The 14,313-nt window shown below is 47.0% G+C and overlaps 1 protein-coding gene across 1 annotated transcript in view; it reads left to right on the forward strand.

The window, feature by feature from the left end:
- Positions 1-1,123: 1,123 nt before the first annotated feature.
- TNFAIP8 (TNF alpha induced protein 8) overlaps positions 1,124-14,313 on the forward strand; it is a 131,887-nt gene continuing 118,697 nt past the window's right edge. The window contains exon 1 of the mRNA XM_007086841.3: positions 1,124-1,280. Within this exon, the coding sequence (XP_007086903.1) occupies position 1,280 (1 nt within the window). The 5' untranslated portion in view covers positions 1,124-1,279. The remainder of the gene's footprint in view (positions 1,281-14,313) is intronic.

Here is a 14,313-nt window from a genome sequence, read left to right on the forward strand (position 1 = left end):
CTGCTACCCCGGGTCAGGGCTCCTCAGCAGAAGTAAGGCCCAGATTCTGCCCCATCCGCAGAGGGAGAGCTAGCCGTTGGCCCCAAAGGCAGAAGTCCTAGTGAAGTCCGTGGAAGTGATTGAGACCAGACTAACTCCCTAGGAGCCAATTATCCTTTAACTGCAACCTCCGTGAATGGAAAGCAGGAATAATGAGTGTGTCAGACATCACCGGGTAGACTTGAGGCTAGTATAGGCTGAAAAGCCAAAAAAAAAAAAAAAAAAAAGAAAAAAGAAAAAAGGTGGGATTGTGGGATTTGGGATTTAGGTGCTTATATATAGGGATATTTCTCATCAATACTAGTGGCAACTGACACCAACAGTCATGCATATCCGTTTCATCTAGGCAGGGTGTAACCATGCATGAGCACATCTAACCGTCTCAACATAAGAAACAGAGGCCCAAACGCGTCCCTCAAGCCACCTGCCCCCTCCAGTGTATAGGTCTCTCCTTCCAGTCCGGATTCAGCTCCCAGGCCGTTGCCTGGACCTCCTCCGCGTTCTAGGGAGCACCTGCCGCCCCACCCGGGGTGTCAGGTTGGGTTCGCCCCGTCCAGAATACCCGGTTCCTCCTCTCAGCCCCAGAGCCTCCTAGATCATTCACCTAGCCCTGCTGCCCTACCTCTCCCGCGCCTTCTCCACCTCTCCTGTCCCCTTCCCGCCGGCTCAGCACTGGGATTCCGAGCCCCTCCTCCCACCTCCGCCCCCGCTCTTATAGCTCCTTCTGGCCCCGCCCGCGGCATTATAGCTCCTCCCACACCCTGTCTCGGCTCCTCCTACCTGGCGAGTTCGGACCGCAGCCTCCTGGCTCCGCCTCTCAGCTCCGTTCCGATCGTTTAGCCTCGCCCACATCCCCGCCCATGGCCTCTCCTCCCCGGCGGGCTCTGCCCTCACTCCCTTGGCTCCTCCTCTCAGCTCCGCCTCCGACTCCTAGCTCCTTATGGCCCCGCCCCAGACCTTCTAGCTCCTCCTCCTGGTCCCGCCCCGACTTCCTAGGGCCGCCCGTGGCCCCGCCCCTGGCCCCCTCCTCTCCCCCAGCCCTGGCCGCTCCGCTCCTCCCCGCGCCCGGCCCGGCCCGCCCCGCCCCCGGCCCCTGGCTCCTTTTCTCCCGCCGGCTCTGGCCCGCGCTCCGCTGATCGGTCCGCGGAAGCCCGCGAGCGTTCGAGCCGCTAGGGAACTCCGCGCCGTCAGATTTCCAGGTTCGCCTCTGTGTCCTGGCGCCACCGCGCCCTCCCTTCCGAGTAAGTGCCTCCCGGGCGCGCCGGTCTCTCTCACACCCTCGCGGGGCTCCCCCGGCCTCTGGGCTGTGGGCTGCTCCTGGGGGCGCGCTTTCAGCTCCCCTAGACTTTCGGGAGTGAGTGGGTGTGAGTGGGTGCATGTGAGCGAGTGTGTGTGTAAGTGTGTGTGCAGGAGCCCACAGCTCCGGAAACTCCCCGGAGTTTTACCCAGTTTCTCCGTCGCAGCGACTAATCTGAGACCTCCAGCTAGCAGCCCTTACCGACTTGGGCCGACCCCTTAACTTCCACCTCTTGCCCTGAGTCCCACTCGCGATTCCTTCCTTCCTTCCTTCTGTAGACGCGGCCCCCGCTATGTTGTCATGCCTGCCTGTTAAGAGCTCATCCTGTCCAGAGGACTGCCCGGGTTATCACGATGCCCCAGATTGCAGACCGAGATGCTGGCCTGAGATTGTAATCCTACCCTGCATTGTAAAACGGGCAGACTAGAGTTTTTGCCTTGAGATCGTTTGGTGGAGATTTGCTTTGAAGAAGAAAGGTGTGTGTGTGTGTGTGTGTGTGTGTGTGTGTGTGTGTGTGTGTCCGTCCTTGTGCCCGCTCGTGTGACATTCGAGCCCAAAGCACCTGATGCAGGAACATCTGATGAATGCCTTCGGACCCAGGGAAGCTGATAAGCATGTTCAAGCCAGGCTGACCAACCAAACTTTGACATTTCTGAAGGATGTTTATTGATTCAGTGACACAGTAATGCTAAAGCCAGCTAATTAACCAAAACACAGCACTCGGTAAAAAGGGTAGTAACCTGCGGGATCATGGAAGGAAGGGGACAGTATTGGAGAGCCCATTCTTGCAACGAAATCCTTGATTTACTTAAGACTGATAATTCCATGCCTCTGTAAATTATTTTATTGGGGGTGGGGTCAATACTACCTCAATGTAGGGTACATTTCTGCGTTAAAAAAAAAGTTAGGGGCGCCTGGGTGGCACAGTCCATTGAGTGTTCGACTCTTGATCTCAGCTCGGGTCTTGATCTCACAGTCCTGTCTGTGTTCAAGCCTAATGTTGGGCTTCTCACTGGGCATGAGGCCTACTTTAAAAAAAAAAAAAAAAGTTAATTTAAAAGTTTAATTTTAATCTGTACTTGAATCCAAGCATAAAATGATTCCCTGGTTGCTGTGGTTCCATCCAATTCTAAGTCTCTGAATTCTGTATCTCGCTTTATTCTTGCTATGTTCTTGCCGTGAAAGTAGAGATCCCCATAAAATTTCCCCATTTCCTTGATAAGAATTCATTTAAGACATGCTGATATGGAGAAGACATATCAAATAGAAAATTTTCATTGAGGTGTAAGGGTGGCAGAAAACTTGGTGGCTAAAGGAAATCACCGAAACAGAGCAGCCTTTAAGTTGCCATTGTCTCTTGGCATATGAATGCACGAGTTGATAAATCACTTTAAGTGCTGCTTATCACAGCAGATATTTTTATCCTGGTTTCAATCCTGTGTTAACACAAAAGTGTTTCCACAGCGTTTTAACTAAGGAAACATTATGCTGTGAAATGTAAGCATATGACTCCATCTGTCTTAAAGGAAAGAAATAATTATCACACTTAATTAAACACCTGGAAACATTTATTGCCACCTTCTAATTAGATCTGTCATGGGGAGTTAAGTCAGCAAGTTATTGCTAATATTCTAGCTGGTAACACAATTAGCTTTTCTGTAGATTTTTGGACGGCTGTTTCCCCCACCCCCATACCCATTAATTGCCTCTTCCGTCCCTTGCCCACCTTTTGAGTTTTTACCTGTAATTTGAGTAACTTGTTTGGGACAGTGAATTCTGCCTACCCTCCTGTAAAATGTGAAAGCTTTAGATATTGGATGTTTCGTATTAACTGTTTTGCATGAACAGATGTAGGCCTCCTAAGCCATTATATTCATCTAGGTTATCTGATAATAAATCACTGAATAGAAGAAAAGTATAGTGATTCTGCACGAATGGGCCCTTAAAATTTTTTTTCTTTAAGGGAGGCCTTTAATCTCATGTGCCTTTTGGTCTAGTGTGTTTAAATTCAATGAGAAAACGGGTGGTGTGACCTGGAAAATCTCATCTTCGTTGTCCCTTAATTTTCTGTTTCTGACTAGATTACCAGATAGAGTCTTCATCTTGGTAGTGATGTGTTGTGAGCACAGGCCGTTGTGGGTTCCCAACAGAATGGAGGAAACCGAGGGTGAACGTGTACACCACAAGGACCAGAAACAGAGTTATTTTATGAGGTCTGTTCTCTGCAACTCTTTGCTCTGTTGAAATTGGAGGAAAGGATGTGTGGAGAGAAATGATTGCATCCAAACAGTACTCATTAGGAAATGCCATGTTGGGGGAGGAGTGAGTTTCTAGATGGTTTATGGCTCTGGGTAGCTTCACAGAGCTGATCCTTGCAATGGAGACTGCCACATGGCTGGGCGCTATAGAGGTCTTAAAGTTAATTGATCCACCTAATCCTTTTCTGCTTGGGACAGCCTCTTGGAATGAACACATTTCCTCCCGGAAGATTTCAAAGATTTCATCGGTGCTCAGTCAGAACGGAGTTTTGTTTCCACACCTCACAGAATTGTCTGTTCCCCATCCCCTCCATCTTGGCACACGTTGAAGGGATTGGACATGGGGTCACCTTCAGAAGGCAGGGGAGGATCAGTGATAACACGTAAGGGCCACCTGTTCTCTCACGGAGGGGAAAGGGAGCGTTAGTGTCATCCCAGGACCAGGAACGCTGCTTTGGGCAACGGGGCCATGCACAGGGGCCTACCTGGATAAAAGAGTGGCCAGTGTCCCCTCACGTGGCATTCTCAGAGCCTGAGCTCTGATACAGAAGTTCAGGGAAGCACTGGGTGTGGTGGTAGATTAACTTTTATCACCTCACCCCTCCTCACGCTGACCACATCCTGCGTTTAATACCAAATGCACACAGTAAGAACTCAACAAACACTAGAAAGGAGCTTTGAACACCCGAACCTGTATGTTTTCCTGTGGGTAACAATTTACTTTCCACTCTCCTGTCCCTGGTTTTGATGACTGTGGCCCTGGAATCTGAGCCGACTGCAGTTTCTAGACTTTTGTCCATCAGTGGTGTTTACCAACAGCTGAACATGGATGATTTTTCAGGGTAAAAAAAAAAAAAAATTCAGTGAACCTTGTTGCAAAATGTAAATGAGATCAAGTAGTATCCAGTGGACATCAGTGGGCATTCCACAGTTTGGTGTAAGAGGAGGAAATGAGCTACAAGTGGAGAGTAGATAATTCTAGAAACGAGAGGCACCAGGCCCTTTAGAGACCACCTGGCCAGTGGGTCTAAGACCATAACTTTTGCTGTTGTACAAGTCTGGAGATGCATCCCCTCAGGCCAACTTGAAGGAGGGGAGCATCATTCTTTCACACAGCAGGGATTTATTGAGCTCCTACTGTGTGCACAGTCCTGCACAACCGTCTCATGTTCACACAGAGGGTTCTAGGGTTGTTGGAAACTTAGGAAGATGTTGGTAGGAACAGGCAACTGCCCCAGGTCTCTTGACAGTGGCAAAAGTGGGTTTAGAATTCTTCTGTTTCACAAAGTACAGGCACTTCCTTAGGATAGAAGAACCATTTTCAAAATGTTTTAATTTCACAGTAATAAGAAACCCAGGGACGCCTGGGTGGCTCAGTTGGTTATGCATCTAACTCTTGATTTCAGCTCAAGGCATGATCTCATGGTTTGTGAGTTTGAGGCCCGAGTAGGGCTCAGCGCTGACAGCCTGGAGCCTACTTGGGATTCTCTCTTCCTTTCTCTTTCTGCCCCTCCCCCGCTCATGCCTGCGCATGCTCTCTCTCTTTCAAAATAAACATTAAAAAAAAAAAAAAGAAACTGAAATAAGCACATTTCTTCTGATGTCTTTTTCAAAAAACCAGCAGTATAATTGTGATAAGCCTGATTCCATAGGACTTTGTTTCCTTAGCCTTTTATGTCGGGCAGAGAAGTTACCTGAGAAACTTGTTTTAAAATGTCATAGGCTGTGCACTAATCACTTAATACCCACCCATCCTTTTAGAGGGCTGCTTTTTCTCTAGAAGCAGGTACTTAGGGTTCAGAACCAAGGTAGCAGAGGTTCAGAATCATCTGCAGGGTTAGACGGGCCTTGACAAATTTGTTTGCCTACCATTGTGTTTTTTTATGTAGAATGAGAGGGCTTCTAGACCAACAGGACAGTATTTCTCTCAAGGTGACTGGGGGCCAGGGGTGCAATCATCTTCCCCACCAGAAAAAAATGGGTGAGAGGTCACAGGAATGGGCCTCTGCTCGAGCACCCCAAGCTGACTTATAAACAAATTGAGGTTTGTTTCTTTAATAACAGAGAATGGAATGAAATCCAAAATTCCACTTGTTGTAGTTTCCGTAAACATTGGAAAAAGGATGATTTTTAGTTTAGTCACGAAGTGGCTGGTTCACATGAGTCTGCGGGAATCAGCTGTTCATGTCTCAGCCACACTGGCTGTGTGACTTTGGACAATCCACTTAACCTCTCTGGGCCTGTTTCTTCACCTAAAAACTGGGGATAGTATTTACATCATGGGTTTGTTTTGTGGATTGAAAAGCACAGTGTTCCTCTCCTGTTGTCCAGTGTGCAGAAGACACCCAGAAAGCAGTGGGGTTTTCTGGCTTGGCCAAATTGGTCTCATTTCAAGAGGATGGTGTCTGTACTAGGTCATAGCAGAGTGGAGAGGGAGAGTGATAACTTGTACCACATGTGCTTTTAGCCTGAACTTTCTTTTTTTTTTTTTTTTTTTCCTGTAATGATGCCAGAGGAGCCCAGAGAATGGGGTGAATATAGCACTATTTCAATGATTCCCAGCTGCAAGGTCATGTGATTATAGAGCGAAATCTTGCTGCTCCCACTCAGGCTAAAGAGAAAGGAGCCAGAGCAGGGCATCTGGGTTTTATGTGTCTGAGCATGAGAAGAGCCACGACATCCTGGTAGCCTCCCTGTGCATGAGGGAAACTTTAAAAATCATGTTGCAGGGGTGCCTGGGGGGCTCAGTCGGTTGAGTGTCCGGCTTTGGCTCGGGTCATGAGTTCGAGCCCCGCGTTGGGCTCTGTACTGACAGCTCGGAGCCTGGAGCCTGCTTTGGATTCTGTGTCTGCCTCTCTCTCTGCCCCTCCCCTGCTCGTTCTTGTTCTCTCTCTCAAAAATAAAGAAACATTAAAAGAAAATTTAAAAACCTGTTGCAGTTCAGAAGTGAGCCTTGGGTTGGCCTTTCACCCCGGAAGTCCTTGTTTAAAAGAGGTAACAGATGAAACCAGATTATCCAAGACAGACAGGAAGATAGGTCTCAACGGCCCTTGATGTTGCAAAGGGACTCTTGCTAGCATGTCCTCGAGGGAAGTTGTGAGGTTTTCAGAGGGTGGGGATACATCTTCGGGGCTGTCCACTGGGGCAAGGTCTGCTGGGCACACTGCTCACTCTCTCTCTCTCTCTCTCTCTCTCTCTCACTCTCTCTCTGTCTCTCTTGCAGGGCACGCAGTAAACTCACATGTGTTTGAAAGGAGCCAACCTTCTCCTCTCCTGATCATTATTTAAAAAAAAAAAAAGTGCACCTGTGCAGCTCAGCCGGTTCAGCATCTGACGCTCAGTTTTGGCTCAGGTGCCGATCTCACAGTTTGTTGAGATCGAGCCCCACGTCGGGCTCCATGCTGACAGGGCAGAGCCTGCTTGGGATTCTCTGTCCCCTTCTGTCTCTCTCTCTCTCTCTCTCTCTCTGCCCCCCTCCCACTCGAGCTGTCTCTGTCTCTCTCAAAATAAACAAACTTAAAAAAAAAAAAGGAGTTTTCTTACAATATGACTGTCCACCAGAGTGAAGGAGGCAGGGGTTGTGGTGTGTGCCCACACACGCAGATACAACTGAGGAATTCTGCAGAAATGCCAGTCTTGTGAGAAAACCTGCAGATGCAATGTTGGCGACAGAATGCAGAGTTCAGAGCAAGTTTGATGAATCAGACCTTCAAGAAGTCAAGTCTCCCACTTGGTTGCAACCACTCAGTGATCAGGAAGTAATTCCTTTGTTTTCCTTGCTCCTCTCTTTAAAAAGATGAGGTCGTTTTCTGAGAAATGGCTGGTGTTTGATTAAATACTGTCACCACCCTAGGGCAGAGCAGTCGGGTTTAGTGACAGGAATCCCTTTGCCTCCGTGAAGGGAGAGGCCCCCAGGAACCCACAGAGTGTACCTGGGACAGGTGAATGAGCTCACACCTCCCCTCTTAGCCACTTCGCTCCTTTGCCTTTCTGGCCTGGAATGGTCAATAGTGCCTCAGAGAACGGCTGGTATCACTTGTCAGGGTAAGAGACCATCTGTCAGTAGGGAGGATGCAGGGGGTCCCTGCCCTGAGTGCCCTAAGTGGGATGGTGGTTATCTGTGCAGCCACAAAGGTGACACACCAAATGAAACGAACTTTTATAGTGTGCTCCCAAGCTGACTGCAAGTCGGAATCACCTGGGACTCTGGACACAAAAGGTGCAGATTCCTGGGCCCCACCTACTATAGGATCACAAAGGCTGGGCCTGGTAATCGGTATTTTTTTATGTTTATTTTTAACTTATTTTTGAACAACAGCAGGGGAGAGGCAGAGAGAGAGAGAAAGAGGGAGACACAGAATCCAAAGCAGGCCCCAGCTTCTGAGCTGTCAACCCAGAGCCTGACATGAGGCTTGAACCCATGAACTACGAGACCGTGACCTGAGCCGAACTTCGACATCCAACCAATGAGCTACCCAAGTGCCCCTTTGTTGTTGTTGTTGATTTTTAATATTTATTTTTGAGAGAGAGAGAGAGAGAGAGAGAGAGAGAGAGAGAGAGAGAGATACCAAGGGCAAAGGAATGGCAGAGAGAGAGGGGGGCAAAGGATCATAAGCAGGCACTGACCACAGAGAGCCTGATGTGGGGCTCAAACTTGAACCACAAGATCATGACCTGAGCCCAAGATGGACAAAGTCCCAGGCACCCCAAATCTGTATTTCTTGACTGATGCATTACAATCTCAAACCCCTTAGCCGGGGAGACCTGTTGTTTGTCTTGTTCTATAAAGATTAGTCAGGCAGCAGATACCTGTAGGGTTGTTTTTGTTTGTTTGTTTTGGAGCGAGGGGTGCTTTTGGCAGTGGAAAGAGCAAATCTCTTGAAAGCACAGCATGGCTTTAAAGTTTAAAGAAGATTAAAATGAACTCGCACAAAATGAACACCTGTGTACCCATCCTGAGAAATAGCAAAGTGGTTTTTCTAGTAGGCCTTCCCTGGGTTGAGAAATGTTGACCCAACGATGAGGTCAGAAACAAAAAATAACAACCAAAACCAATAGTGGTGTCCCACGACGAGATAAAGGAACTGAGAGCCATGAAGCAGAGACATCGGGGAATGTGCTCAGCGTTCATTAGTTAAAACTCTAGATATCAAGTCAGTGGCTATGCTGACATCATCGGCTAGTGTGCCGGCAGACTGGAGGCCATCTCTTGGGGCTTTGTTGATCACTCATGTAGGATGGACGTGCTTTTTTCAGGAGTGACAGATGCTGGGAGGAGCTCCAGGCCCAAGTGGCCTGTTAGGCCTACTCTAGGCCTCCTCCCTATCATGAGGTCCTGTTCCCAGAGTGGCCCTCTGTTTTCAAATATGGTGGGCAAAGGGAAAATGGAGAACAGGCTGTTTTCTCTCTTTAATGCCATTTGCTATAACTTCCTCCTCTTCTCCTTTTTCTCTTCCTCCTCTCCCCCGCCCCTTCCGCCCTTCCCCCTCTACCTCTTCCTCCTCCTGCTTCTTTTTTAGATTTCTTTTTCTTTTTTGCATTTTGAGTTGGGCTGATACTTGAGACTTTCTCCCCTATTTCTGAATTCTGGTCACTTTTCAATTTATCATTCTAATAAGGGCCATGGAGAATATTAAAGGTCTGCCACCAATGATACATACTAGTAATTTTAGTAGAACCACTGTCTTTCCCTCTAGGTTTAGACGTTTGACCAGAGACCAACAAGGATGGAAATGGACCAATCTGAGTCACGCTTGAGCCCTTCCTCTCTAGGCAGCATGCCAGGGGGCCTTCGAGTCTTGCAATGTGGGGAAAGGGGTAGACGGACGAGGCTGGATGGTGGCTTGCAGAGACTGAGAGCTCGGGCAGTGGATTAACCAGCCCGGTCTTCCCGATACCCACGTGGACTCTGGGTTCCCTCCAGGCACACCCCTAATTTACCTTCAATCAGTTCTGTTCCCTTTTATGGTTGCCCGTGGTGTTTGTATATTCATGATAATAAATAGTATGCTGTATCGCTGTATCAGTTTGCTGGCACTGCTATAACAAAACCAGACTGAGTGGCTTTAACAGCAGGTGTGTGTTTCTCACAGTTCTGGAGGGCAGAAGACCAAACTCAAGGTTGATTTCTCCTGAGGCCTTTTACTGTGGCTTGCAGGCCACCACCTTTCTCTTGTTTTCTCGCCCAGCCTTTTTTTCTTTTTTTCCATGTGCTTGTGTCCTTGATGTCTCTCTCTCTTTATTAAGGACGCCAGTTCTGTTACATTCGGTCCCCACCCTTGTGATCTCATTTCCCTTTAATTATCTCTTTAAAGGTCATATCTCCAAATACCCTTATGTTGGGAGTTGGGGCTCCAAGCTATGAGTTTTTGGGGAAGCAGTTCTATCTAGAACAACCACTTTTGTAAAGGATATTACAAATATGATAGTGTCAGGGTTTATGTTTACTATGTATCGTATCCAGAAATCATGGTTATTATTTTTCACTTTAAACAATTACCTTTTGAAAAAATTAAAACATGAGGAAAAAAGTGGTTTTTTTTCTGTTTATCAACTTACTATATTTGGGCTCTTCATTCTTTAGTGTAGACCCCATTTCCATCAGGTGTTTTTTTGTCTTCCAGCCTTTAGAACTTCCTTTATTATTTCTTGTTGCTCAGATCTGCTGGCAACAAATTCTGTCAACTTCTTTTGTGCATATGCCTTTAATGTCTGTGTGTCCAGTTTTCTCCTTAAATGTTTATTTATTTATTTTTGGGAGAGAGAAAGAGGGAGAACACAAGAAGGAGGGGCAGAGAGAGAGGGAGACAGAATCTGGAGGAGGCTCCAGGTGCTGAGCTGTCAGCACAGAGCCCAATGCGGGGCTCGAACTCACAAACCGTAAGATCATGACCTGAGTCAAAGTTGGACACTTAACCACCTGAGCCACCCAGGCACCCCCAATTTCCCTCTTATAAGGACACCAGTCATATTGTCTTAGGGCTTACCCTGACGGCCTCATTTTAATTGAATCATGTCTTTAAAGATCCAAATCACCTAATATAGTCCTGTTTTGAGGTACTGGGGGTTAGAGCTTCAACAGTTGATTTTTGGAGGCTGGAACAATCAGGACACTTTAGGTGGCATGTAAGAAAATGCCCCACTAACAGAGGTTTGAGTGGTAAAGTCATTAACTTTATAAACAGAGGGCAGTCTGGGGTTGGTCCCATCCGAGGTTTAACCAATGGCTCAAATCACCAGGAATCAGGTTCTTTTCGTCCTTCCCTCTCCCATCCTTAGCATGTTACCTATTCTAATGCAGAGTTGCTGCCTCATGGGCAGAAAATGGCATGCTTAGCAACAGGCATTGCATGCTGTCCCCAACCTCATTCAAAGGCAGGAAGTGTGTGTGTGTGTATGTGTGGAGGGGAGATACGGGGCACAGAGAGGGTGGTGATAAATCTGTTCTGTAGTGTCCATCTCTTTACATCCGGGGGTGAGATCTTTCTTGAAGTCTCCTCAAGCCTCACTGGGCAGAACTGAGTCAATGGCTACAGACGAAGCCTTGAAAGTGAGTAGGAGTTGTTGAGGGAAAACTCTCCGGTGGGAGGTTGGCTGTGGCCATAGGAAGAAGGGAGAGGACATGATGAGGCCCCAGGTTCCCACGCTCTAGAAGCTGTGTAACTAAGGCCATCGCTATTCCTGATAATAATAAAACCAGGTTTTATTGGAATTAAAACTAAACACCTATGATGAGTAGTTGGGAGAAAAACAGAAGATGTGAGAGGTGTTGAAAATCACATATACTTAATTACTACTGGCAGTGACTTTTTAATGCCAAGGGCCATGAGTTTATAAAAATAGCCATACTTACTTTGGAGATGGCACCCTACATCCAAACCTGGAAGATGTCCATCAAATAGAGAGGTCTTCGTGTTCCTGGAAATGCTCACGACCAAATAGCAGTAATCATGACCATTTATGGAGTACTTACACGGGATCAGCCACTGTGCTGAGTGCCTCATATGTGTTATTTCGTTTCATTTTGGTAATAGATCTGTGAGAATGGTATTAGTGTTTGTTTTTTAAAATTTTTGTTTGATGTTATTTATTTTTGTGAGAGAGAGACAGCACAAGTAGGGGAGGGGCAGAGAGAGAGGGAGACACTGAATCCGAAGCAGGCTCCAGGCTCTGAGCTGTTAGCACAGAGCCCAACTCGGGGCTTGAACTCATGAAGTGTTGAGATCATGACCTGAGCCCAAGTCGGACACTTAACTGACTGAGCCACCCAGGCGCCCCGACAATGGGTATTAGTGTTAATCTGCATTTACAGGTGAGGAATTGAGTTTGGGGAGGTTAAGCAAACCCCCAGATGGCTGGCGGAGCTGGGATTCATACCCCGGAAGTTCAACTGCCTCCCTTAGGTGTGCTCTGAGCTGCTGCAGGGCAGTCCTTCTCCATAAAACTGCTACAAACTCCCTCGTTTTCTGGGAACTCGCAAAGGCTATTACCTCCCCGGCCAGCCAGTGTCTCCTTCATGGATAAAAGTCCTGTGATTATTTCAGATGTAATTCACATTTCAGAGTAAGAGTGTGGACCTTCAGAACCCATGGAATGGCACCTCTCAAGTGGAGAAGGTTAACTTGGATGTCCTATTTTGTATGGGGAAAATGACGAACGACGTAAATAAACCCAGAGAAATGTATCTTCTGTCGTTGGCTCGTGCAGCAGAGTGCCAGTCTGAGTGTTGGTAAATCTGCCCTCGGGTTTATAGAGTGTTGCGTGAGGCAGATTTCCTAAAAGCTGGGACAGCTTCTTGACAGTCACAGTGCAGAGTCTGCACCCTGGGGAATACCTAGGCAGCTAGGGGTTGGCCGTAGTAGTACTGTGTATGCTTCTTGTCCCTCTGGTGGCTCTGATGCCAGCAACACAGCACGGTCACTGCTCCAGTGTCCCGTCCCCACAGCTCAGAACCAGCGCAGACCCCGTGAGCCTGTATTTCTTCACTCATTTCCTGACCTCATGTTGCTAAAGCTCTAACAACACCTTGCATGTGACAGTTCAGTTAGATTTTAGGATTGCTAAAGTTTTGGGGGAAAAGTTTTGTTCATTTGCAGCCTGAAGCTACTGTTGCTAATAGCTTGCCTGGGGGCACTGAGTAAGGGAGAGAATAAGGGGTGTAAATAATTATGGGAACTGGAAGATGTATGCTGAATGTTACAACTTTGAGTCAAGTGGTGACTCTCACATCTGTAAGAACCCAGTCGGTATCCAACAGCTTTTGGCTATTCCAGTAGGCATCCAAGAAGGTTTTTTGTTTTTTTTTTTCTTTGCAACAAGGTGTTTTTATTAAAGTGTGTGGACAGGACCCCTAGGCAGAAAGAGCTGCCAAGAGGTCATTTTATAAAGTTTATTTATTTATTTTGAGAGAGTGAGAGCATGGGGTGGGGAGACGGGCAGGGAGAGAGAATCCCAAGCAGGCTCTGCACTGACAGCACAGAGCCTGAGGTGGGGCTCGAACCCCTAAACCATGAGACCATGACCTGAGCCGAAGTCAAGAGTCTGATGCTTAACTGACTTAGCCACCCAAAGCTCCCCGCCCCGCCGCCCCCCCGCCCCCCCCACCAGGTAATTTTGAATTGACATTGCCTTCGGCATATTTTGGAGCACCCTATTTGCTTGTGAAATGTTATAAGGGAAGTTTTAATCAGACCATTATAGATGCAATCATTTACTTTAAACGTGAAAGTTTCATTGAAACAGAAATCCTTCCTAAGACACCCGCTCCCAGCCGGTTTGTTCCAGGGCTCCTTTGTCCTCTATACCTTGGAATCTCTTCCATCACTTGGCTCTTTCTGTGCTGACACACATTGATTTTCTTTAATGCTTTTTTTTTTCAAACCTTTGCATTGTAAAATAAAACATAAATACCCAAACCCACAGAAAACAAACACACACTTGAGTGACTTTACTGTAACAGGAACGCTCATATAACCATCACTCCAGGCAAGAAATAGCATTTGGCCAGCCACGCCACAAGTGCCTTTGCATACCCAGCCCCAGTCACGTTCTCCTTCGTCCCTCCAAAAGTAAATGCCATCCTGACTTTTATTGTAATCACTTCCTTGGATCTCTTCATGGTTTTATCGCCCAAGCGAGCAGCCTGACCCAACAATAGTTTAGTCTTGCTCATTTTTTAAAAAACTTGTAATCTCTTGTAATCTGCAGATTCCCTTAACATCCTCCCCCATTTGAAAAAAAAAATGTATATATATATTTTTTTGTTATTGTTGAAGGAGCTGGGCTGTTTGATCTGTAGAGTTTCTCACAGTGTTGATAACAAGAAAGATGTGCACTCTTGGTGGAGTGAAGCTTGTGCCTTTGCCCACTATTTCCTGCATCTGGGTCAGGAGACTTGATCACACTCAGGTTTGATCCCTTTGGTAAGATTACAAGTGTTGTGGGGTTCTTTGACGGAAGGCTTCTTCCACTCTTTTTTTGCCTTTAGCGGCTGTCGGTCCTCAGTGTCTGGTTCCATTCGTTCATTGGCAGTTGCAGAATGGTATATTCTAATTCCACCATTTTGGTTTTATTTACTAGTTGGAATCATCTTATAAGGATAGACTCCCCTTTTGTCTGGAATCCCTGTTTTGTTTTGTTTTTTAATGAGATATTTCAGGACTATAATCCCGACACTAGGGATGGTCATTCACTGGAGTGGTCATTGTTTTTAGGTCTTTT

Source organism: Panthera tigris, chromosome A1 (genome assembly GCF_018350195.1).
Source record: "Panthera tigris isolate Pti1 chromosome A1, P.tigris_Pti1_mat1.1, whole genome shotgun sequence".
NCBI classification, from domain to species: Eukaryota; Metazoa; Chordata; class Mammalia; order Carnivora; family Felidae; genus Panthera; species Panthera tigris.